The 26,724-nt window shown below is 44.4% G+C and overlaps 1 protein-coding gene across 3 annotated transcripts in view; it reads right to left on the bottom strand.

The window, feature by feature from the left end:
- Positions 1 to 205: 205 nt before the first annotated feature.
- znf516 (zinc finger protein 516) overlaps positions 206 to 26,724 on the bottom strand; it is a 248,691-nt gene continuing 222,172 nt past the window's right edge. For 2 of the 3 annotated variants that reach the window (XM_085993646.1, XM_085993645.1), the window contains exon 5: positions 15,671 to 15,958. In XM_085993646.1, coding sequence (XP_085849772.1) covers positions 15,903 to 15,958 — 56 coding nt within the window. In that variant the 3' untranslated portion in view covers positions 15,671 to 15,902. Of the gene's footprint in view, positions 526 to 15,670; positions 15,959 to 26,724 lie in introns of those variants that run through there. The other variant, XM_085993648.1, reaches the window with a different exon arrangement.

Here is a 26,724-nt window from a genome sequence, read left to right as displayed (position 1 = left end):
AATAACAATGCACTCTGAACAGACAACTTTTCAGCTTTCGGCTTGCAGGCCAGTAGCACTACTTGTTTTTAATAGTCTGCAGTCCTTCATTAAGAAAAGATGAAGCATTCAACGGTTGTTCCCTGCCTCTTTGTGAGGCCTGAAGAGACAGCATCACTGCAGCCACATCCCCCCACCAGCACCCCGCCCCCACCCCCAACCCAACCCAACTTTGCAAAATGGTTCCCACCACTTCTCACTCAATGTGAATGGAGAAATCCTGAAGTTCTCAGGACTGGGAAAGGGTTCAGCGAAGATCTCATTCCAATACAGTTGCTCCTGAAACCTGGTGATCTGATGAAAAGTGATCAAACTGTGCCTCCATTGCTTTGTAGAGATCGGCGTCACTCCGAGATAGTCTGAACCGGCGATCTGGATACTGGGCGTTGTCAAACGGCACGCGATGAACACATTGTACATGCGTTTTCAGGTTCCCCTTCTGGGAGGCACTGTAAGGACAGTATCTGCATTGGAAAGGTCTCTCTCCTGTAGCACAGAAGAAGAAAGTGATTTAAGTTAAGGGCCACCATCCCAAAAAAGTTATCCGTTTCTCATTTCAGATGCTGACAGTCTGTTTTGTGTTTACAGCAGTTTCTGTTTTTATCTAAAATATACTAGCAGCTCTCCTGTGGCATTCCTCCAATTCTGGCCTCTTGCGCCTCCCCGGTTTTCATCGTTCCACCATTAGGCGGCCGTGCCTCCAGCCGCCGAGGCCCCTAAGCTCTGGAATTCCCTCGTTAAACCTCTCCGCCTCTCTCTCCTCTTTTAACGTGCTCCTTAAAACCTAGCTCTTTGACCAAGCTTTTGGTCACCTGTCCTAATAACTCATGTGGCTCGGTGTCAAATTTTGTCTGATAATCGCTCCCGTGAAACGCCTTGGGACGTTTTACTACGTTAAAGGTGCAATATAAATGCAAGTTGTTGTTGTAAGTCAGAAGACAAGCTGAAGTGTGAAGTGTGACTGTTACCATTTGACGGGCAGCAAGTTATTGGAAGTGTGCACTGGATACGAGACTTCTCACATCTTATAGATATACACGGGCAGGTAGAATGGAAACACTCAGAAATACTGCTACACTGGAAATTCAGTAGACAGGAGGGGATCATTACATATACATATAGATAGACACGTCTACTTTTATAATCTAATGGCTTATTGAGATCAGTAGTATCTCTTTTAGGTTTGCCAGCCCTCCAGGATTGGCCTGGAGTCTCCAGGGATTGAAGATCTCCAGGACACTGCTGGGAGCAAACCTGGGAATAAAATCATAGGGGCGTTGAAAAAAAAAATTGCGTTCTTTCATTTTTTAAAAATTCATTGATGGGATGTGGGCGTCGCTGGCTAGGCCTGCATTTAGTGCCCATCCCTAATTGCCCTTGAGAAGATGGTGGTGAGCCGCCTTCTTGAACCGCTGCAGTCCATATGGTGTAGGTACACCCACAATGCTGTTAGGAAGGGAGTTCCAGGATTTTGGCCCAGCGACAGTGAAGGAACGGCGATACAGGTCCAAGTCAGGATGGTGTGTGGCTTGGAGGGGAACTTGTAGGTGGTGATGTTCCCATGCGTCTGCTGCCCTTGTCCTTCTAACTGGTAGAGGTCGCGGGTTTGGAAGGTGCTGTTGAAGGAGCTTTGGCGAGTTGCTGCAGTGCATCTTGTAGATGGTACACACTGCAGCCACAGTGCGCCGGTGGTGGAGGGAGTGAATGTTGAAGGTGGTGGATGGAGTGCCAATCAAGCGGGCTGCTTTATCCTGAATGGTGTCGAGCTTCTTGAGTGTTGTTGGAGCTGCACTCATCCAGGCAAGTGGAGAGTATTCCATCACACTCCTGACTTGTGCCTTGTAGATGGTGGAAAGGCTTTGGGGAGTCAGGAGGTGAGACACTTGCCGCAGAATTCCCAGCTCTGGCCTGCTCTTGTAGCCACAGTATTTATATGGCTGGTCCAGTTCAGTTTCTGATCAATGGTAACCCCCAGGATGTTGATAGTGAGGGATTCAGCGATGGTAATGCTATTGAATGTCAAGGGGAGATGGTTAGAATCTCGCTTGTTGGAGATGGTCATTGCCTGGCACTTGTGTGGTGCGAATGTTACTTGCCACTTGTCAGCCCAAGTCTGAATGTTGTCCAGGTCTTGCTGCATATGGACACGGACTGCGTCAGTATCTGACGAGTCTCGAATGGTGAACAGTGTGCAATCATCAGCGAACATCCCCACTTCTGACCTTATGATGGAGGGAAGGTCATTGATGAAACACTTTTGTTTATTAGTTGTAAATATATTGGAGATGGGGGGGTGGCATGGGGGAAAGGCTATTTGACCGGGCGGGAGGTGGGAGGTCATGTGATGAAATCTCCAGGAATATAGCCAACCAGAGCTGACTACCCTAATCTCTTTGCCAAGCACAATATCAAACATAACAAATATCAAGTCTGTAGGGGAGGCAGTAGCCGTGTTAAAATAATGGCGCTCTTCTCAGATCTGAGTCTAAATACCAGTTTGACCATTTTTGAAGCCTGATTGCTTTCCTGGATGACCTCTTGGCCAAGCCGGTTCACAGAAGTGAATCACTGCACATCAGAAGCAATAAAAGGCTGGAGGAGCAGTTCAACCCTCGCTGAAACACACATCCCGTCAGTCAACCGTTGAGCATCATTGACAGTCTCTGTGCAGAGTAGTTCCGAGCCAGGAACGCTCACCTCCCCAGCTGAAGAATGAAGCTGTATTGCAATAGGGAGATATTGGACGGGGGTGGGGGGGGGGAAGCATGTTGGGGTGGCAGGGGATGAAGAAAGAAAAAGGGGACAAATAACATTCGCATTCACAATCTCAGTCAGGTGGGCAGATATGATCGAATGATTTAATCATCTTAAGCACCTCAATTAGATCACCCCTTAATCTTCTAAACTCGAGGGTTGAGCCGAGGCACAAGGGGCAAGCCCAGGCCAGCAGCGGCCCACGGTATTATTGTGGAGCCAGGAGGGCACTCCTGTTTCTTCCGGCTTCACAACAATATAACTTTGACAGTTTTGTGGTCGTTTGTGGAGCGGCCTCCAGCGGCCCCTTTAAGGACAACCGGCCTAGGAACCCGATTTGCAGAGTAAAGTAGCCGTACGCCTGTTTTTAGGCGGTTGGTTATGCACGTCCATTTACAGGCCTGCTGCAATGTGGATTCAGATGGACCTTGGGTGACAATAGAGTGGCCAAGGTCCCCATTTCCACCCCCCCCCCCGCCTCACCCCTTTCAACTCCTGGCCACCTGAATTTCAGGCGCAAAACAGACAGCCGTGAGTTGAATTTCTCCCCCAGTTAGAGCTACAATAGTGAGCTTATTACATCTGTCTCTGTACCCACACAGCTTCCAGATGACCATTGGTGGAAATAGGGAAAACCTGTACAGAAGACGGAGCAGCTTTCTTCTTATTTATTTATTTATGAACAACAGGTTAGATAAAGAACCACATGGCCCGGCTAATATTTATCCTTCAACCAGCATCACTAAGACAAATTATCTGGTCATGTATCTCATTGCTGTTTGTGGGAGCTTGCTGTGTGCAAATTGGCTGCTGCGTTTCCCTACATCACAACAGTGGCTACATTTCAAAAAGTACTTCATTGGCTGTAAAGCGCTTTGGGACATCCTGAGGTTGTGAAAGGCGCTATAGCATCATAGAAACAGAATGGTTACAGCACGGAAGGAGGCTATTCGACCCGTCGAGTCCATGCCGGCTCTCTGCAAGAGCTCTTCAGCTAGTCCCACTTCCCCGCCCTTTCCCCGTAGCCCTGCAAATTTTTTTCCTTCAGGTACTTATCCAATCCCCTTTTGAAAGCCACGATTGAGTCTGCCTCCACCATCCTTTCAGGCAGTGCATTCCAGATCATAACCACTCGCTGCGTAAAAAATGTTTTCCTCGTGTCGCCTTTGGATCTTCTGCCAATCACCTTAAACCTGTGTCCTCTGGTTCTCAACCCTTCCGCCAATGGGAACAGTTTCTCTCTATCTACTCTGTCCAGGCCCCTCATGATTTTGAACACCTATTGCAAATCTCCTCTCAATCTTCTCTGCTCTAAGGAGAACAACCCCAGCTTCACCAGTCTATCCACATAACTGAAGTCTCTCATCCCTGGAATCATTATTGTAAATCTTTTCTGCACCCCCTCTAAGGCCTTCACATCATTCCTAAAGTGCGGTGCCCAGAATTGGACACAATACTCCAGTTGAGGCCGAACCAGTGTTTTATAAAGGTTCATCATAATTTCCATGCTTTTGTACTCTATGCCTCTATTTATGAAGCCCAGGATCCCGTAAGCTTTTTTATCTGCTTTCTCAACCTGCCCAGCCTCCTTCAACGATTTGTGCACATATACCCCCAGGTATCTCTGTTCATACACCCCCTTTAGGATTGTACTCTTTAGTTTATATTTCCTCTCTTTATTCTTTCTACCAAAATGTATCACATAGAAACATAGAAGATAGGAGCAAGAGTAGGCCATTCGGCCCCTCGAGCCTGTTCCGCTATTTAATGAGATCATGGCTGATCATCCAAATTCAGTACCCTGTCACTGCTTTCTCCCCATATCCCTTGATCCCTTTAGTCTTAAGAAATATATCTATCTCCTTCTTGAATATATTTAATAAGTTGGCCTCAACTGCCTTCTGTGGTAGAGAATTCCACAGGTTCACCACTCTCTGGGTGAAGAAATTCCTCCTCATCTCAGTCCTAAATGGCTTACCCCTTATCCTTAGACTGCGGCCCCTGGTTCTGGACTCCCCAACCATCGGGAACATCCTTCCTGCATCTAGTCTGTCTAGTCCTGTTAGAATTTTATAAGTTTCACTGAGATCCCCTCTCATTCTTCTAAACTCTAGCGAATATAAGCCTAATCGACCCAATCTCTCTTCATATGTCATTCCTGCCATCCCAAGTATCAGTCTGGTGAATCTTCGCTGCACTCCCTCCATGGCAAGAACATCCTTCCTCAGATAAGGTGACCAAAACTGCACACAATACTCAAGGTGTGGTCTCACCAAGGCCCTGTACAACTGCAGCAAGACATCCTTGCTCCTGTATTCGAATCCTCTCGCTAGAAAGGCCAACATACTATTTGCCTTCTTAACCGCCTGCTGCATCTGCATGCTTACCTTCAGCGACTGGTGCACAAGGACACCCAGGTCTCGTTGCAATTCCCCTTTTCCCAATCTATTGCCGTTCAGATAATAATCTGTCTTCCTGTTTTTGCCACCAAAGTGGATAACCTCGCATTTATCCACATTATACTGCATCTGCCATGCATCTGCCCAATCACCCAATCTGTTCAAATCATACTGGAGTTTCTCTGCATCCTCCTCACAGCACACACGCCCACCCAGCTTTGTGTCGTCTGCAAACTTGGGGATATTACATCTAGTTCCCTCGTCTAGATCATTAATATATATTGTGAATAGCTGGGGTCCTTGCGGTACCCCACTAGTCACTGCCTGCCACTCGGAAAAAGACCCGTTTATTCCAACTCTTTGCTTCCTGTCTGCCAACCAGTTCTCTATCCAAGTCAGTACCTTACCCCCAATCCCATGTGCTTTAACTTTGCACGCCAATCTCTTTGCACTTTCCTGCGTTAAATGTTATCCGCCCATTCCAACAGCCTATCTATGTCCTCTTTAAATCGATCACTATCCTCCTCACTGTTCACTATACTTCCAAGTTTTGTGTCATCTGCAATTTTTGAAATTGTGCCCTGTACACCCATGTACAAGTCATTAATATATATCAAGAAAAGCAGTGGTCCTAGAACCGACCCCTGGGGAACACCACTGTATACCTTCCTCCAGTCCGAAAAACAACCGTTCACCACTACTCTCTGTTTCCTGTCACTTAGCCAATTTCGTATCCATGCTGCCACTGTCCCTTTTATTCCATGGGCTTCAACTTTGCTGGCAAGCTTATTATGTGGCACTTTGTTGAATGCCTTTTGGAAATCCATGTACACCACATCAACTGCATTGCCCTCATCAACCCTCTCTGTTACCTCATCAAAAAACTTGATCAAGTTGGTTAAACACGATTTGTCTTTAACAAATCCATGCTGGCTTTCCTTAATTATTCCACACTTGTCCAAGTGACTGTTAATTTTGTCCCTGATTATTGTTTCTAAAAGCTTCCCTACTACCGAGGTTAAACTGACTGGCCTGTAGTTGCTGGGTTTATCTTTACACCCTTTTTTGAACAAGGGTGTAACATTTGCAATTCTCCAGTCCTCTGGTACCAGCCCCGTTTCTCAGGAGGATTGGAAGTTTATGGCCAGTTCCTCCGTGAATACCTCCCTCAACATCCTAGGATGCATCCCACCCGCTCCTGGTGATTTATCTACTTTAAGTACAGCCAGCCTTTCTAGTACCTCCTCTTTATCAATTTTTATCCCATTCAGTATCTCCTCTACCTCCTCCTTCACTATGTCTATGGCAGCATCTTCTTCCTTGGTGAAGACAGATGCAAAGTACTCATTTAACACCTCAGCCATGCCCTCTGCCTCCAAGCATAGGTCTTCTTTTTGGTCCCTAATTGGCTCCGCCCCTCCTCTCACTACCCGTTTACTATTTATATGCCTATAGAAGACTTTTGGATTACCTTTTATGTTGGCTGCCATTCTATTCTCATACCCTCTCTTTGCCCCTCTTATTTTCATTTCCCTTCTCCTCTGAACTTTCTATATTTAGCCTGATTCTCCGATGTATTCTCGGCCTGACATCTGTCATACGCGCTCTTTTTCTGCTTCATCTTACTCTCTATCTCTTTCGTCATCCAGGGAGCTCTAACTTTAGTTGCCCTAACTTTCCCCCTAGTGGGAATGTACCTCGACTGTACCCAAACTATTTCCTCTTTAAAGGCAGCTCATTGTTCCATTACAGTTTTGCCTGCCAATCTTTGATTCCAATTTACCCGGGCCAGATCCGTTCTCATCCCACTGAAATTGGCCTTCCTCCAATTAATCATTTTTACTCTAGATTGCGCCCTGTCCTTTTCCATAGCTAATCTAAGCCTTACGATACTATGATCATTGTTCCCTAAATGTTCATATATAAATGTATAGAATTTTACATCATAGATACAGGCCATTTGGCCCAACAGGATTTATTAGGGACTATTTTATATTTATGGCCCTAGTTTTGGAGTCCCCCTCCCCCCCAAGTGGAAACATCTGTCCTATCGAACCCCTTCATAATTTGAAAGGCCTCTATCAGTTCACCCCTCAGTCTTCTCCAATCTAGAGAAAGGAGCCCCAGCCTGTTCAGTCTTTCCTGATCGCTGTACCCTCTCAGTTCTGATATCATCCTTGTAAATCTTTTTTGCACTTTCTTCAGTGCTTCTCTATCCTTTTTATAATATGGAGACTAGAACTGTGCACAGTACTCTGTGTGGTCTAACCAAGGTTCTATACAAGTTTAACATAACTTCTCTGCTTTTGAATTCTATTCCTCTAGAAATGAACCCCAGTGCTTCGTCTGCACTTTTTAAGGCTTTGTTAACCTGTGTCGCTACTTTTAGCGATGTGTGTATCTGTACCCTAGATTTCTTTGCATCTCTACCCCATTTAGACTCTTATTTTGCAAACAGTATGTAGGCTCCTTATTCCTCCTACCAACATGCACCACCTCACACTTATCTATATTGAAATTCATTTGCCATTTACACGCCCATTCTGCAAGTCTTCCTCAGTATTGACTATACACCCCAATTTGGTGTCTTCTGCACATTTTGATAGTGTACTTCCCGTATATGATTCCAAATCATTGATGTAAATGATGAAAACAACAGTGGTCCCAGCACCGATCTATATGGAATACCACTTCCCACCAGTCAGAGTGACTACCTTTAAGCCCTACTCTCTGTTTTCATTTTTTTAGCCGGTTTGCTATCCATTCTGCTGTCTGTCCTCTGACTCCACAGGCTCTGACCTTAGTCATGCCAGTCCTTTCTGTTCCTTATACAACGTATAAATGTATCTGCTTCAGCTACACAGCTGGTCTTAAAAGATTTTTTTTTATTAGTCTCTGATGTTTGCCATACTCAACAATCCAGCCAATGTCAAGGCAACTGATAAGCTGATGGAGTCTAAATCTTGAATGTCAGCATCAGGATGGGATTCAAACCCAAGTCTCTTAGTATATAGTACAGTCATAGCTGCCCAAACATTCACATTTAATCAATCAAAAAGCTGGTCACCGACATTATGGCATGAAAGCAGAAGTCAGATAAGGAAAGGAAGATTCTCGGAATGGCTTGTCAGTATCACAGATAGTTGTGCTTTTCTTTCGTAAGGAATCACAGACAAGAAGAAAAAGTCAATGCAGGCTACAAATAGAAAGATTTGAAATTGACAGATTAATAGATGGAACTCAGACAGATGGAGAATGTAGCCATTTCAGAATCCAGGTCACCAATGTAGCTTGGCTCAATCACTCACAAGATGATCACCTTCAGATATCCAGTATTGAAGGTTTACACTGATTCTGAAGCACGAGAATTCAATCAGCTATTAGAGTCATTTTCACAAGTTGTGCCATGTTCTAATCTAATGAACAATCACCTAAAAGAAAGTAGGAGCGGGATTTGCAAAATGCTATCACACCCTTGAACTGTTTCCCTGTAGCCCTACGATGGAATTTTTTTTGCTGTTACAGCGCTATGATGTTACTCAGGAACATATGGGCGAACAAGAACCGGAAAAGACCATATTATTCCATTTGGTCAGCCCCAGAGATGAAAAACAAAATACAGAGTTCACTTGTCGTTTTCTTATGCAGCGCTACAGAAACACCCGCTTTTCTGTGCCCTGTTATGATGTCATCATTTCCCTCCGGATCATTCTGACAAAAACTAGGGGCCATTAACATAAGGTAGTCACGAATAAATCCAATCGGGAATTCAGGACAAATCCTTCATTGCCCAGAGAGTGGTGAGAATGTGAAACTTGCTACCACAAGGAGTGGTTGAGGTGAATAGCATAGATTTAAGGGGAAGCTAGATAAACACATGAGGGAGAAAGGAACTGAAGGATAAGAAAGACTTGCATTTCTATAGCGCCTTTCACAACCTCAGAATGTCCCAAAGTGCTTTACAGCCAATGAAGTACTTTTGTAGTCACTGTTGTAATGTGGGAAACGCGGCAGCCAATTTGCGCACAGCAAGCTCCCACAAACAGCAATGTGATAATGGCCAGAAAACCTGTTTTTTTTGTTATGTTGGTTGAGGGATAAATATTGGCCAGGACACTGGGGAGAACTCCCCTGTTCTTCTTCAAAATAGTGCCATGGGGTCTTTTACATCCACCTGAGAGAGCAGACGGGGCCTCGGTTTAATGTCTTATCCAAAAGACTGATAGGGTTAGCTGAAGAAGAGTGGGAGGAGGCTCGCGTAGAGCATAAATGCCAGCATAGACCAGTTGGGCCGAATGGCCTGTTTCTGTGCTGTAGAGTCTATGTGATTTTATGTAATTGTGATGTCATGCACATTTTATGCTGGGCTCAATGGGGAAATACTATTGGTTCCATCACAAAGCGATTTTCCACTTCTTTCCCAGATGGAACTTTCGTTTGTGGCAGGTTTACGCCACACTTAGCGCCGCCTGAGGCTATAATGATGTAAAACTGCTGTCGCATTATGGCTGTCACAGAAACGCAAAGCACAAGCTTATAAAAATGAGTTGGGAAATCGCAGTATTTACTAGCCGAGCAACATTTGTGCCGTTGTGCCCATGGGATCGTTTTCCTCAAGCATTAATAATTGATTCATATCACTTTGAGAAAATATCTTATGGAAAAGCGTTTTCTTGTTATGAACAGTTTTAGCAAAATGTACTCTAAAAATATATATGCACAAGAGTGATCACATAATCCTCTTTCCCCATCACACGCAAATGCTAATATCCAATGGTGATGGTGCTATGCCATGTCACCTAATTAGAAAGCAGTCATAGCTCGTGTGCTGGGACGTTAATAACGCTGTTCATTTTTGGTTACAGAGAGGACACAGAGAAGAGATACTTAGGTAGGAATTATCAGTTCTATAATATCATTGAGGCAGGCCATGTGATGGTTACAAATTTAACAACAACAGTTACAATAACTTACATTCATATAGCGCTGTTAACATAGCACAACGTCCCAAGGTGCTTCACAAGACGGTTATTAATCAAAATTTGACACCGAGCCATGTAAGAAGGTATTAGGACAAGTGACCAAAAGCTTGGTCAAAGAGGTAGGTTTTAAGGAACATCTTAAAGGAGGAAAGAGAGCTAGAGAGGCAAAGAAGTTTAGGGAGGGATTTCCAGAGCTTAGGGCCTAGGCAGCTGGAGGCACGGCCGCCAGTGGTGGAGCGATTAAAATCAGGGAGTCGCAAGATGCCAGAATTGGATGAGCGCAAGGGCTTGTAGGGATGAAGGAGTTTACAGAGATAGGGAGGGGCGAGGCCATGGAGGGATTTGAAAACAAGGATGAGAATTTTTTAATTGAGGCGTTGTTGGGCCGGGAGCCAATGTAGGTCGGCGAGCTCAGGGGTGATGGGTGACAGGACTTGGTGCGAGTTAAGATACAGGCAGCAGCGTTTTGGAGGAGCTCAAGTTTATGTAGGGTGGAAGATGGTTTAGGAAGGGAATGACAGCTTGCATTTGTATAGCAGAAAAAGGCTGCAGGAAAGTCTTCGATATGAACATACAAAATTGAGGGGGAAGAGAAGATCAGAAGGTCCATTAAGCCTGCTCCACCCAACATGATGGCCGGACCATCATGGCTAAACACTTCCTCTCACCCTCCCCCACCTCCCTGCAGCCAGTTAATCTCTGGGGAACGGCCAGGAAAAAAAGAGGGCCAATAAGGGAAAAAATACTCTGGAAAATTCCTTTCCCACCCCCTCAGGTGATCAAAACCAGTCCGGAAGATCAGAAGATAGCTTTTTTTACAAAGATGGGAAAAAGACACAGGTAGAAGGTAGGTCACTACTAACATGCAGGTAAAAAAATAAGGCAACTTTCAAGCTCATTTATCTAAACAACAACCTAGCTTTAAGGAGACAACTGGCGCAGGCCCAAGCAGCAGATCAATCAGTCATGGCTCAGTGGGCAGCACTCTCACCTCTGAATCAGAGGGTTGTGTGTTCAAGTCCCACTTCAGAGACTTGAGCACAAAAATCTAGGCTGACACTCCCAGTGCAGTACTGAGGGAGTGATGCACTGTCGGAGGTGCCGTCTTTCAGGTGAGATGTTAAACCGAGGCCCCGTCTGTTCTCCCAAGTGGACATAAAAGATTCCATGGCACTATTTCAAAGAAGAGCAAGGGAGTTCTCCCTGGTGTCCCGGCCATTATTTATCCCTCAACCAACATCACTAAAACAGATTATCTGGTCATTATCACATTGCTGTTTGTAGGAGCTTGCTGTGTGCAAATTGGCTGCCGTGTTTCCTACATTACAACAGTGACTACACGTCAAAAGTGCTTAATTGGCTGTAAAGCGCTTTGGGATGTCCTGAGGTTGTGAAAGGCGCTATAGAAATGCAAATCCTTTGTTTCTTTAACACTGGGGGGTGCAGTTTGGGCAAACCTTGTAAATTTTGGCATGGGATCTAATTTGAATAATTATTCCAAAGAAAACGAGGCTTGCACGTGCCAGTAGTGTAGCTTCCTTTAGCTCACCAAAGGTGTCTGCAGAAAAATCTGGCTTGCTGCCAACTGAGTGTACAGAGCGTCCCACTGGAAGGGTCCTGCCTGACAGCGAGCTCCACAACACAGAGCCCTAGCTGCTCTGAGGACAGTTTGTTAGTAGAGCGTACAAAGAATGAAATAGAATGTACAGCACAGAACCAGGCCATTCGGACCAACTGGTCCACGCCGGTGTTTTTGCTCCACACGAGCCTCCTCCCACCCTACTTCATCTCACCCCATCAGTGCAACCTTTTAGTCTTTTCTCCTTCATGTGCTTATCTAGCTTCCTCTTAAAGGCATCTGTGCTATTCGCCTCAACCACGCCCTGTGGTAGCAAGTTCCACATTCTCACCACTCTCCGAGTAAAGAAGATTCTCTTCCTGACTATCTTATATTTATGGCTGGAAAGAGCTTTGGGACATCCTGAGGTTGTGAAAGGTGCTATATAAATGCAATAGAATTTTACAGCACAGAAACAGGCCAGTTGGCCCAACAGGATTTATTAGTGTCTATCTTATATTTATGGCCCTTAGTTTGGACTCCCCCCAAGTGGAAACATCTTCTCTACATCTATCCTATCGAACCCCTTCATAAATTTAAAGACCTCTGTCAGGTCCCCTCTCAGTCTTCTCCTTTCTATAGAAAGGAGCCCCAGCCTGTTTAGACTTTCCTGATAGTTGTACACTCTCAGTTCTGATATCATCCTTGTAAATCTTTTTTACACTTTCTTCAGTGCTTCTCTATCATTTTTATAATACTCAAAGTGTGATCTAACCAAGGTTCTATACAAGTTTAACAGAACCACTCTGCTTTTGAATTCTATTCGCTAGAAATGAACCCCAGTGCTTTGTCTGCACTTTTTATGGCCTTGTTAACTTGTGTTGCTACTTTTAATGATTTGTGAATGTGCACCTCTACCCCATTTAGACTCTTACTTTCCAAGGAGTATGTGGCCTCCTTATTCCTCTTACCAAAATGCACCAGCTCACATTTATCTGTATTGAAATTCATTTACCAACTCCTTTTTTTGCAGAACACTGGCTTGGTTCAATTTTCTTCCGGGTCAAACGCTGTGAGAACAGAGATGGCTGCAGCTAGATCTGAACGTATTACTGGATGATTGTGACTGTGTCTGCAAATGCTCCGGTGGTGAGCCTGCATTCTATTTATCCCGTCATGGATACAATGTACAGCTAGCGACACAGATTCAAAGGGGCATACGTTTGTGTGTAAGGCTGTAGTCCTTTGTATTTTTACTTGAAGTATACTAGGAGTGAAAGTCAGGGTTATTATCATGAAGTATTGCGCCAGATTTATGTTTCTCTGCTGAAACAATGGAACAAGAGACAACTAAGATAGGCAGGCTACTCTATTGCCGAGGGGGAAGTATATCTTCTATCTTCACAAAGAGCTTCTCTCTCTTCTCTTCAGCTTGGGTGCGTGCCAATGTCAAGGAGATCCTTTGCCACTCCACCGCCCCCCCCCCCCCAACTAAAGAATACAGCAGACCACTGAAGTTGATAAAATACAACTGTTAGCGTTTCACAAAAAAAAACATTTCTGTCGTATCGCTAGCTAAAAATAGACTATCTATATGTGCAATCATTTTTGTAACAAAATTAAAATAGATTTTCTATTAGGTTGTAGAGTTAACAGGGGCAAATTCAGAATTGAATCTGGCTGCTTCTAATTGAAGCTGTGTGTGCAATACACAAAAGCCCGTCTATCCATCTTCGCAGTTACGTTCTGCATTCCGGAATTTAAAATTCTTAAATCACATTTAGATCAGAACAAGAAACACATAACACAGTGAAAACTGAACAGTTTGGAGTCATAACAAAGCTCTAAATTAAAAATAAACAGGCTAAAGGCATTAAAATCATAAATATTAAAATGAATGGGGAAGTTTATTTACTTCTAACTGCATATAACAAATGGCAGTATCCCCATTGGCTAAATCGTACATTCAGCATAAGGATTATTTTAAACTGCAGAAAAGTGAAAATTCTTCCTTTGTTAAAATCTGAATTTCCTGCAGTAAATCAGTAAATGTATTTTTACATTTTTTTGCACAGCTAAATCACTCACAGCGGCAGATATACAATTCCAGAGGGAGCAATTTATCATAAAGTCCAATTTAGCCAAAGGTTTGGGACTACCAGTATCCTGAACTTAATATACAATAAGGGACACTTTTTCCAAATGTTTTAAGAATGTAAACAATTAAATTACTGTTATTGCAGTGCCTTCCATGCGCCTAGCTTTTGCATGTCTGCTCGGAATGGAAGTGTTAAATTGTTGTTGGAGTGGCGGTAGTTAAACAGAATAGCTGGCTGCAACTTGGACACATTACTAGAAACCTGTATAAATGTCACGGCTAAAACCAGTGAACTACAAATGCAGTAAAAGAAAAAACGACTTGCATTTCTATAGCGCTCTTCATGACCTCAGGACGTCCCAAAGCGCTTTACAGCAATGCAGAAGTACTTTGGAAGTGTAGTCACTGTTGTAATGTAGGAAACGCGGCAGCCAATTTGTGCACAGCAAGATCCCACAAACAGCAATGTGATAACCAGATAATCTGTTTTAGTGATGTTGATTGAGGGATAAATATTGGCCCAGGACACCGGGGAGAACTACCCCAGCTCTTTGAAATAGCGCCATGGGATCTTTTACATCCAACTGAGAGCAGACGGGACCTCGGTTTAACGTCTCATCCGAAAGAAGGCACCTCCGACAGCGCAGCACTCCTTCAGTACTGCGCCGGGAGTGTCGGCCTAGGTTTTTGTGCTCAAGTCTCTGGAGTGGGACTTGACCCCACGACCTTCTGACTCAGAGGCGAGAGAGTGCTGCTGCCCACTGAGCAGCTGAACAATCGATGGAAGGTCACTAGTTCTGTGCACTTCACCAAACTCCAGGTTTTAAGTCTTGCGGTCTACTGCACTGAGGATAAATAATGCAATGATAAACCGACAACATCATCTATAGTGTAATGAGTTGAGCCGATTTGTCATCTGGCTATACCCGATTGATTAGAACTGACAGCACAGGACAGGTGAGTGATTATAAAAGTGTAAAATAAGAGAGCAATCCATAACTGATGAATGACAACATCAATTCAAAAGGTCTACATCGATCAGGCAATTATGATGCAGGAATTCCCAGGAATTCCCTCCCCCCTCCCTGTAGTTAGTTTAGTTGCTCATAGAATTTGGTAACGTTTTATGTAATCATTAGTGAAATATTTTTCACACGGAGAGATGCGTAGACAAATGGACCTTATTGCCTCTTAAGTGCCCATTCTCATACTGCAGCGGCAAGGTAGAACATAAGAGATAGGGGCAGGAACAGGCCACTTGGTCCTTCGAGCCTGCTCCGCCATTCACTAAGATCATGGCTGATCTTGGGCTCAAAGCCACTTCCCCGCCCGCTCCCCATAGCCCTTCACTCCCTTATCTTACAAAAATCTGTCTATCTCCACCTTAAATGTATTTAATGACCCAGCCTCCACGGCTCTTTGGGGCAGAGAATTCCACAGATTTACGACCCTCTGAGAAAAGAAATACCTCCTCATCTCAGTCCTAAAAGGGCGACCCTTTATTCTGAGGAGGGGTAATAAGTGGTGTAGAACCTAAGGAAATTCCGTAGGCTACGAGTTAGTCAGCCAGAACGGGTTCTGCCCATAACCAGCTGGCATTCTGTGCAACCCATCATTTTACTAGAATCTTAGAAATTTACAGCACAGAAGGAGGCCATTCGGCCCATCATGTCCGTGCCAACCGAAATAAGCTATCCAGCCTAATCCCACTTTCCAGCTCTTGGTCCGTAGCCCTGTAGGTTACGGCACTTCAAGTGCATATCCAAGTACTTTTTAAATGCGACGAGGGTTTCTGCCTCGACCACCCTTTCAGGCAGTGAGCTCCAGACCCACACCACCCTCTGGGTGAAAACATTTCTCCTGAACTCCCCTCTAATCCTTCTACCAATTACTTTAAATCTATGCCCCTTGGTTATTGACCTCTCTGCTAAGGGAAATAAGTCATTCCTACTACCGATTCGAATCTGAACATGTTTTGGATGATGGTAGGTGGAAACTCGGTCACTTTTGCAGCTGTTTTCTTGCAGGTTGTGTGGAAAAAATATATAAACAAAAGGTACGTGCGCTAATATTCATAGGATGTAACACTTGCCTGTAACCACTTGAGGACTGCAGAAGGATTTTTGCACTGAAACAGGAAATACAACAAGGGTTAAAATGCTGTTGTTTATTCAGAGAATGCTGCAAGTAAAGTTCTACGTTATACGGTATTGCACATCACTCGAATTCTGCTTTATAAATAGTCACTGCAGAAGATCATTTTAATAAATGTTCTGTAAGGCAGGGTTATTTTGCAAATTAACAGGTTTCATGGTAAAAGGGTATACAGATTGTCATTTAAGGTAAAAAAAAATCTCAAACTTGGTACAATCCTTTGTTAAAACTATTGAAGATATATTTTAAATTGTTATGGGATACTGATCTATGAATATTTATTGCATGTATCTAAAATTCTACGGTAGTGAAAAGGGTATAACCCATTTAACCCCTCTGCTAAAACACGAGAGAGGAATTTCAGTTGAAAATGCGAAGAGTTTGTCAGCTATTATCCGACAGCGTAAAGTTCAAGGCCTTGTTTTTTTAAAATTCATTTTATATTTGATTTTCTTACAAAGTTAATCTTCCTATATTTTAGAGCCCATTGCTGCTTTGCAAGCAATCAGTGGTAAGTAAGTGAATAAACCTGGGGCAATCCGCTTTGATTTTAGTCTCTGTGTAAAATCCCGAGCTGCTTCATGGACGGTCACTGGAAGTTGGGATGACGGCGAGCCGTGACTGAGGCCGCCTCTGAGGATTGGTGGTTCCCCTCAGAAACCCACTGGCCCACTTTACATGCATTTATAAAGAACGGGTACACAATTCTGTAACACATAGCTCCCAGAGGGAATCTCCCCCCCCCCCCCCCCCCACCCCGCAAAATTAGCAGAGTCATGGCGACTGGTCGTCATGGTGACAGGTCACCTCGGTGTTGGGGGTGGTGCACGGCATGGGGTGAAAAAAATGGCATTGATCTGCAACGCGCTACAAATGATAGAGAGCTGGATTTTCTGCGGATGTTCCCCGACTTCTGGCCAAATGCTCCTCGGAAAGTAAGAGTCTAAATGGGGTAGAGGAGCAAAGGGATCTGTGGGGGTACAGATTCACAAATCAGTAAAATCAGCAACGCAAGTTAACAAGGCCATAAAGAATGTAACCAATGCACTGGGGTTCATTTCTACAGGAATAGAATTGAAAAGCAGAGAATTTATGTTAAACTTGTATAAAACCTTGGTTGGGCCACACTTGGAGTGTTGTGCACAGTTCTGGGGTTATTGATGAACTTACGCCAAAGTTATAGCAAGAGATCGTCAGAACCCCAAGGAAATTCCAGGCACGCATACCCGTGTAGGATTAATTCTGCTTTAAAGGATTAGTCAATTATAAGACATGCTTCCTGACATGAATCAATCATTCATGAAAGAAAGACTTATGAAATAATACTGAGCGGCCTACGGGTGGCGCTGTCCAGGGAGAGTATAAATACGCAGGCACGGGCCCAGCTTGCACAGGACATTCTTAACAGGAACTAGTGAAGGACAACTAGACCTCCATGTTGTAAAACAGTTGATTAAAGCTTTGTTTAACGCTTAGACCAAGTGTCCAGTAGTTTTCTTACGTCACTTCCAATTGATAAAAAAAACATATTTAATATTTTTATGCAGGTAGCAAAACTGTTGAAGGAACATTGGAAACCAATACAATAATTTTTGACAAAAGCAAAATACTGCGGATGCTGGAAATCTGATTCTCTGAAACAATGAAATCTGAATCAATAATTTTTGATGCATTAGCTACATCTCAATTTGATAGACCTTAGCTTGCTTTCCTCAAAACCTCAACCCTGCAAACTTAACTCAAAACCTTGCAAATGGACCTGAATCTAACTTTGATCCTTGGCATGCTGCTTATTAAATCAATGTGATCTGCCATTGACTAGAAGACCTTGGCTCAAATCCCAGTCTCGTTCGTCATTTACATAGTGGTTTCCCCCAATGGCATACAGCCCATTACAGAGCTGACTCGCCAGGCATGGCAATGTGAGGACGTTAGGTGCCTAGCCAGTGGGAGGGGTTGGAAAATCCGCAGGGGTCCCACCTCCAGTTGCCCATTAACAGAAGCTATCCATAGAGCAGCCCTGGTGCATGGCTTAGAGACAGCAAGGTACATTGAAATGTATAAAATTCTGACAGGGCTAGAGACTGGATGCAGGGAGGATGTTTCCCCTGGCTGGGGGCTCTCGAATGCGGGGTCACAGTCTCAGGATACGGGGCAGGACATTTAGGACAGAGATGAGGAGAAATGTCTTCACTCAGAGGGTGGTGAACCTGTGGAATTCTCTACCACAGAAGGCTGTGGAGGCCAAGTCACTGAATATGTTTAAGAAGGAGATAGATAGCTTTCTAGACCAAAAGGCATCAAGGGGTATGGGGAGAGAGCGGGAATATGGTATTGAGATAGAGAATCAGCTATGATCATATTGAATGGCGGAGCAGGCTTGAAGGGCCGAATGGCCTACTCCTGCTCCTATGTTTCTACAGGCACGATAGGCCTCCTTCTGTGCTCTATCATTAAGTAGCCCGCCTCTCTCATGCAGGAGTACAGAATCTGAGGCGCAGGGCAGTGCAAAGGGGATAAAACGAGGATAAAATACACTTTTTGCAATTTTTAGAGATTTGGGTTTTTGGACTGACAGTGAATAAAAAGGTGCTCTCCTGCAGAAATGGCAACTCATTCCTTGTAAAAATGCTGGTGGTTGGGAGACAAAGTGAATCAGATATGAAAACACTCACAACAACTCCATTTTACCATCACCTTGAGAAGTTCGAGAGAAAAGGAACAATTGAACGATGTGGTGCTGCTAGAGAGAAAAGCTTCTCTGAAGAAGGAAAAGGAAGGCAAGACTAATATAAAACACAGCAGGACTCGCAAACCAAGTGCGCAAACCTTTATAAATCTGTCGACGACTAACTAATAAAGTAATAAGCAGATCATGTACTGAGAATTTTGTTTGTAATTTATATTGTGTGTCCTCTATGTCATTCTCCTCTCCAGCTTTGAAATGTGTTGTGAATGTCTGCAGCTTTTGATTAAATCAGCTGGGGGTACAGATCTTCATAATAACAGTGCATGACTGCATCAGGAATGCAGGAGAACAAAATAGCTTTAATCAATCATTAGCGATTCAGGATTTTTTTTTTCCCTATTCTAAATGTTAGCTGGAGACATCAGTCTTATGCGATTGTATTTGCCTAACTGTGTGCAAAAAAAATAAGAAAAACCCTTAGCAGTGGCTTCCCTACTTAATTCATTCTGATGTCGTGTGATTTTCTGATTGAAACCCATTTGACTTTTCTGATAAAATCATACAGTACAGAAGGAGGCCATTCGGCCCATTGTGCCTGTGCCGGCTCTTTGAAAGAGCGATCCAATTAGTCCCACTCACCCTGCTCTTTCCCCATAGCCCTGCAAATGTTCTTTCTTTATCAAATATTTATCCATTTCCCTTCTGCAAGTTACTATTAAATCTGCTTCCACCACCCTTTCAGGCAGTGCATTCCAGATCATTACAACTCTCCTGCCTGTGGAAACATTTCTCCCTATCTACTCTATCAAAAACCCTTATAATTTTGAACACCTCTATTAAATCTCCCCTTTAACCTTCTCTGCTCTAAGGAGAACAACCCCAGCTTCTCTGGTCTCTCGACATAACTGAATTCCCTCATCCCTGGTACCATTCTGGTAAATCTCCCCTCCACCCTCTCCAAGGCCTTAACATCCTTTCGAAAGCGTGGTGCCCAGAATTGGACACTAATACCTTAGCTGAGGACTAACCAGTGATTTCTAAAGGTTTAGCATAACTTCCTTATCATCAAACAAGATCCTGCCTTAGAAACAAGTTGGTTGCTGATAATTAGTAACTGAGGACGATGAATGTAAGAGCAGGGAGGTTATGCTAGAACTGTACAAAACACTAGTTAGGCCACAGCTGGAGTACTGTGTACAGTTCTGGTCACCACATTACAGGAAAGATGTGATTGCATTAGAGGGGGATACAGAAAAGATTTACGAGGATGTTGCCAGGACTGGAGAATTTTAGCTACGAGGAAAGATTGGATAGGCTGGGGCTGTTTTCTTTGGAACAGAGGAGGCTGAGCGGAGATTCAATTGAGGTGTATAAAATCATGAGGGGCCCAGATAGAGTGGATAGGAAAGACCTATTTCCCTTAGCAGAGAGGTCAATAACTAGGGGGTATAGATTAAAGTAATTGGTAGAAGGATTAGAGGGGAGTTGAGAAAGTTTATCACCCAGAGGGTGGTGGGGGTCTGGAACTCACTGCCTGAAAGGATGGTCGAGGCAGAAACCCTCATCACATTTAAAAAGTACTTGGATATGCACTTGAAGTGCTGCAACCTACAGGGCTACGGACCAAGAGCTGGAACGTGGGATTAGGCTGGATAGCTCTTTGTCGGCCGGCACGGACATGATGGGCCGAATGGCCTCCCTCTGTGCCGTAAACGTCTATGATTCTATTTCGCTTAAGTTTACCCAATAATACCAGCTGTTTACCTCATATATTTTATCAAACTAAAGTGAGCACAGCAGAATAGAAGGCGACATGCACTAAAACGTCACAGCTGCAGACACACTGATCATTCTTTGCACCACTAGGTGCAGTCTACCCAGATATGTCAGGTGATAATGTAATAATGTCTTCCCTCACCCCACACCATACTGGCTAACTCATTTTACTTCACTTCTGTCAGGTTCACGACGGGAAATTGCTGTATTTCAGTGATTGCCATGAAAATGGTAAAATAGCAAGGAATAAATACATTGAGCAAAAAGCATCAGTTCCACTGAGTTGATGCCTCGGTGAGGAAGATGGTATAAAAAAGGTCATAAATACTGGAGTCAATCTATTCCAGCTCATTTTGAATGTATAAGTGAAGGAGTTACTATAAAGGTGTGATAGTGTATTTTGTTGCCATTTTCTCACAGTACAGGAAACTCTCGATTTACCGGCACCTAAATAACCGGAAATCTCTGTTAACCGGCAAAATTCAGGAGTAGGTTCAGGTAAGTTTTACTTCATATTAGTGGCCGTTCCTGGATCTGTGGCCGTGTAACCGGGGCTCCTGCACCTGTTGCTATGTAACAGGGACGCCTGGATCTGTGGCCGTGTACGGGGCTCTCGTACCTTTTACTATACCTCTCTGTAATCCGGACTTTTTGATAAACCGGCACCACGCCAGTCCCGTCGGTGCAGGATAAAAAAGAGTTTCCTGTATGTGACAAATAAGATCCCAGCAGATGAATGATAAGCCACCAACCTTAGTTGTGTCTTCTGTATTCTTAAAATTAAATTTAATCTGCTGCTGAAACCCTCATCCATGCCTTTGTTACCTCCAGACTCGACTATTCCAATGCACTCATGACCGGCCTCCCACTTTGCACCCTCCGTAAACTTGAGCTCATCCAAAACTCTGCTGTCCATATTCTAGATCGCGCCAAGTCCCGTTCACCCCTGTGCTCGCTGACCTACATTGGCTCCCTGTCTGGTAACGCCTCGATTTAAAAATTCTCAGCTTGTTTTCAAATCCCTCCATGGCCTCGCCCCTCCCTATCTCTGTAACCTCCTCCAGCCCTACAACCCTCTGAGATCTCTGCACTCCTCTAATTCTGGCATCTAGCACACCACTGGAGGCCATGCTAAGATCCAGAATTACCTCCCTAAACCTCTCCGCCTCTCTCTCCTCCTTTAAGACGCTCCTTAAAACCTACCTCTTTGACCAAGCTTTTGTGGCTCGGTGTCAAATTTTGTGTGATAACGCTCCTTTGAGGCACCGATGTCACTGTTATTTATGCGTAAATCACACAGCAATTTCAGGTGAGGGGCTGATGCGCAGTTAAACAAGAAATACTGGACGTTGCTGTCCGAGATGCGCCGCCCCTCCGTAAACTGGGCAAAAACAGCATCTCGCTGTCTGACTCATTTAACTGCATTGAGCGGTGGGAAGTTCCTGTACTGATAACGTAGATACGGACTAAACTCGCAACAAAAAATTAGGGCTTGTTCATTTCGGTCTAAGCACCTTTTTAACGGCATGGTAAGCCTTAATTACTGCCAAACAACCTCTCCGGCACTGAAGATGAACTTTTACTAGTGTGGAGTCTCATTCCTTCAGATTGCAATTGTTGTTGGAGTTTTTACTTTTTCTTCATAGAAACAGAAAAATAGGAGCAGGAGTCGGCCATTCAGCCCTTCGAGCCTGCTCCGCCATTCAATGTGATCATGGCTGATCCTCTATCTCAATACCATATTCCCGCTCTCTCCCCATACCCCTTGATGTCTTTTGTGTCTAAAAATCTATCTATCTCCTTCTTAAATATATTCAGTGACTTGTCCTCCACAGCCTTCTGTGGTAGAGAATTCCACAGGTTCACCACCCTCTGAGTGAAGAAATTTCTCCTCATCTCAGTCCTAAATGTTCTACCCCGTATCCTGAGACTGTGACCCCTCGTTCTAGACCCCCCAGCCAGGGGAAACATCCTCCCTGCATCCAGTCTGTCTAGCCCTGTCAAACTTTTATATGTTTCAATGAGATCCCCTCTCATTCTTCTAAACTCGAGTGAATACAGGCCTAGTCGACCCAATCTCTCCTCATATGACAGTCCTGCCATCCCAGGAATCAGTCTGGTGAACCTTCGCTGCACTCCCTCTTTGGCAAGTATATCCTTCCTTAGGTAAGGAGACCAAAACTGCACACAGTACTCCAGGTGTGGTCTCACCAAGGCCCTGTACTGTATACTGTAGTAAGAAATCCTTGCTCCTGTACTCAAATCCTCTTGCAATGAAGGGCAACATACCAATTTGCCTTCCTAACTGCTTGCTGCACCTGCATGTTTGCTTTCAGTGACTGGTGTACAAGGACACCCAGGTCCCTTTGTACATCAACATTTCCCAATGTAAAAGAGACAGGGCATCTGGAACCTGTCTCTTTTATCTCTCTCTCTTATTCCCATCTTGCTTTCCGTCTCTTTATTTCGCTTTCTGTGCATGATTTGGCATTTGAATTAAATATTCTCACTTACACTTCCTGGTTCAGACTCTGCGTTGCTCATTAGTCATTCTTCAATCTGATTGGTTAAGGACACACACAGTTGCTTGCCCTATTCACACAGGTTCCAGATGCCCTGTAGAGGGCGCCGCGTCGCTTTGATCTCCCACTTGCAGCAACTTGCCATGTGAAAGCTCAGAGCAATTTAACGGGCAAGAGCAAGTCTAACGGTGGTTGCCGTTCCTTCGCCAGTTACCTGGCCCGTTAATTAACTTCTCTTGTTACTAGGATGACCAGACACAGTGCAACTTAGTGATGTAGGAAGGTGTTGACGTGCCACTCATAGAATCATACAGCACAGGAAGAGGCCATTTGGCCCATCGTGCTTCTTTGCAAGAGCTACCCAATTAGTCCCACTCCCCTGCTCTTTCCCCATAGCTCTGTAAATGATTCCTTTTCAAGTATTTATCCAATTCCCTTTTGAAAGTTACTATTGAATCTGCTTCCACCCCCCTTTCATGCGCATTCCAGATCACAACAACTCGCGTAAAAAAACAATGGCCCAGAAATTCAACAATGCTAAAAACTGACCGCGTCACCGCGGGCCGGTGTTAATGGCTGCCAAAAATGGTTGTGCTGGCAGGACCGATAAATTGGCAGCGGGGACTAATTAACATTAGCCCAGCGCTAAATTCACTATGCAATGCTGTCCTGGTGGCGTTCGCACTGGCAGGAGGCCCCAATAGAGTGTGGTTGAAATGTCATTGCAGCAGGAACAGTTCGGTCTCTTAAAGGGGAACTGCCTTCTGAAATTAAAAAAAATAAAAATCATGTAAAAAGAGGCAGTTTTTAGCCTTTACAGCTCAACTGCATTCTGAGAAAAAAATTAACATTAAAATGAATTCCCAAATGGGAGTCTTCAGCTCTTAAAGCTGAATTCCCTTCCAAACCTCAAAAAATGGGAAAGGTGCTTCAGCACTAATACAATTGGCTCATCAAGCCAGGGAAGGGGCACCCAGGGTCTCGCACGTAGCACTCCAGCTTTGTTCAGGGGGTCAACACTGCAAGAGAGGTTCTCTACCTACAGAGGCCAGGAGGCCCCTCCAGAAAGAACGATGTGGGACCACATCACCGAAGCCGTCACCGCCAGCAGTGTCGCCCCCACCACCTGGCTCCAGTGCCCAAAGAAGCTTCATGACCTCAGGCCAGTGGTCAGGGTCAGTGAATGCATCTTCAAAAGCTGTCCCCTACCAACTGCACCACTAGCCTCACACACTGCTCAATGCACGATTCCCGCTCCTCTCCCTGTCACTCACCTAGCAACAATCTATACCAATCACGAGGCTCGCCTCCCATTCCTAGCTTCACCTCACTGCCTTGGAGGAGACGGTGCTGGCCATTCTTGGCAGGGGCATGGCTGAGCCCTTAGCCAGTGGCAGGGCTGAAAGGATACAAGATGCTGGTATCCCTTATACTTTATCCTCCTTCTCGCATGCACCTCTTGCTTTCCCGCCCTCCTCTCACCACAACTGCACCCTTGTGTCTTTCTCATTTCACGCACCCGAGAAATGCAGCCTGCCCACCCAGTGGTTGAAGAAGAAGAAGAAGAAGAAACACCGTCACTTGATTTGACACTCTCAGCCAACCACTCCTCAAGGTCGACGAGCAAGACCATCTGCAGTGTCCCCCACTGAAAGTCAGCAGCCTTCCACCAGCCATGCTGCAGCCACTGGGGTTAGCACTACGTGACATCAGTAGGATAGACAAAGGCACACACAAGACAGTCACTAAGAGAATGCATAAGGATGATATTTTGATTTCTTGTTGTCATATTGGATGAATAGATGTATAAAGTTGGATTGGAAAGTTTGCTTTGTGGTGGCTTTTATTTTAGCATTGTGGCCAAGAGGACCCTTTGATGGTCAGTAACAGAGGGAAGGTAAGGCGTTAGACAAATTTTGAAAGGGGAATTGGGGTTGTGATCACTGGTACCGCAGGCGGATCATTCCATCTCGGATATGCCAGCCAGAAAGGGGCTGTCTGGGTTAGATCCTTCCTTCTGCTTCTTCCTCTTCTGCATCTTCCTCTTCCCTCTGCGAGTGGATGCTGTAAATGTGAAATAAAAGCATAAAATGCTGGAAATACTCAGCAGGCCAGGCAGCATCTCGACCTGAGACGTGAACTCTGTTTCTCTCTCCACAGATGCTGCCTGACGTGGAGTATTTTCAGCATTTTCTGTCTCCTCAGTGGTCTTCCTTTACTACCCGAGGCCTTGCAAGCGTCCAGTAGCACTCCGTGCACACTTTACAAACTTTTAGCATGTATTGCACCAAGCCACTCCATCAATAAAATAAAAAATAAAAAATCCAGTCCAAAATGCAAACTTACCTGAAAGATGTGTGCGTCCCTTTAAGGAGTGCTGACAGCATCTGTCAGTCTGCTGAACGCTCGCTTTTCAGAGCGAGATTAGGACCCAGTGCTGAACTCAGCGCTAAGGTCAAAGTTCGCAGCCGTGGCGTCAAGTCGGCGTTACATGCCGACTGACGTCACGCTCTCTTCATTTACATCTCCAGGCCTAAGGCTCTCACCAAAATGGCGGCTGCCGAGTCCCGTGCCAGAGAATGGCGCTAGAGTGGCGGCTGCCATTTTTTGCCAGGATTGCGGCGCAAACGAGTGCTGATAAGTAGCCCAATTTCTAGGCCAATTTCTCCTCATCTCCCCCTTCTGGTTCTTTTGCCAACTGCCTTAAATCTGTGTCCTCTGGTTACCGAGCCTCCTGCCAGTGGAAACACTTTTTTCCATACTTACCTCTACCAAAACCCTTGTGCTGTCTTTTATCAAATACACTTGTGTGTGGAGAGGCAACTGCATCAATGGACTTCAGTGATATTTTTGGTAATGATATCACTACAGAGACACAGCAGAAAGCTCCCACATGCACTGTAACCATTAGAAGCTTGCCCAGCTTATAGACATGACTCCACAGAGTGAAGGGGTACAAAACTATTACTTTGTAAAATAGGAACAGCGGACAGAAAGTTCTTGAGTTACTACAAATGAACGCTCAGTCCACTAAGGGCAATCTAATCTTTCCTTTCAACTCGTTTGAAATTTAAATATTTGGGGATTTGCCAAAGACGCATTTTCGAACCTAACAACGGAACTTCCTGACAAAGGGGTTTGCAAACAGGAAATACTTGACAACTTTTATGACTGATCTGATATTTAGACAGCGACACACCTGTCACTACCGTGAAGGATGGCTTTGTATATGTTGTAAATTTGAACAATTGACATCTGCTGGGATCGAAAAATAGTGCGCAGTGGGATTTCAGAGATAGTTTATGAGTCCGCTTTCTGAAACTTAGCAAGTTAAATCAAATGCTCAGTTGAAGAAAGTAACCCCATCCAGTTCAAAACCAGAAGAAGACACATTTCAAAAAATTGTTGCCATAATAAACCCCCGGTGAATTGCAGGTCAGTAATCCAATCAAAATGTTCAGAGCACATCATAGACTGCAACAAAAGCAAAATACTGCAGATGCTGGAAATCTGAAATAAAATACACTTGACATATATATAAATAAAATATTGGTGCATTGTTCATTTAACTAATAGTGTACTAACATCATTAGCAGAGCTCCAACATTGTGATGCTAAACTGGTCGCACAAATATTGATATCGTAGAGTAAATTTCAGGAACAGAAACATTCTTACATTTGAAGACTGTATGATTCATGAATCCTGAAGCACGGGGAAATCAATTTAACCCTCATTATGCAACTACAGGAAAC

Source organism: Somniosus microcephalus, chromosome 7 (genome assembly GCF_052327205.1).
Source record: "Somniosus microcephalus isolate GS21.2 chromosome 7, FLI_Smic_1.0, whole genome shotgun sequence".
NCBI lineage: Eukaryota > Metazoa > Chordata > Chondrichthyes > Squaliformes > Somniosidae > Somniosus > Somniosus microcephalus.
This window is presented reverse-complemented; position numbering and strand designations above follow the sequence as displayed.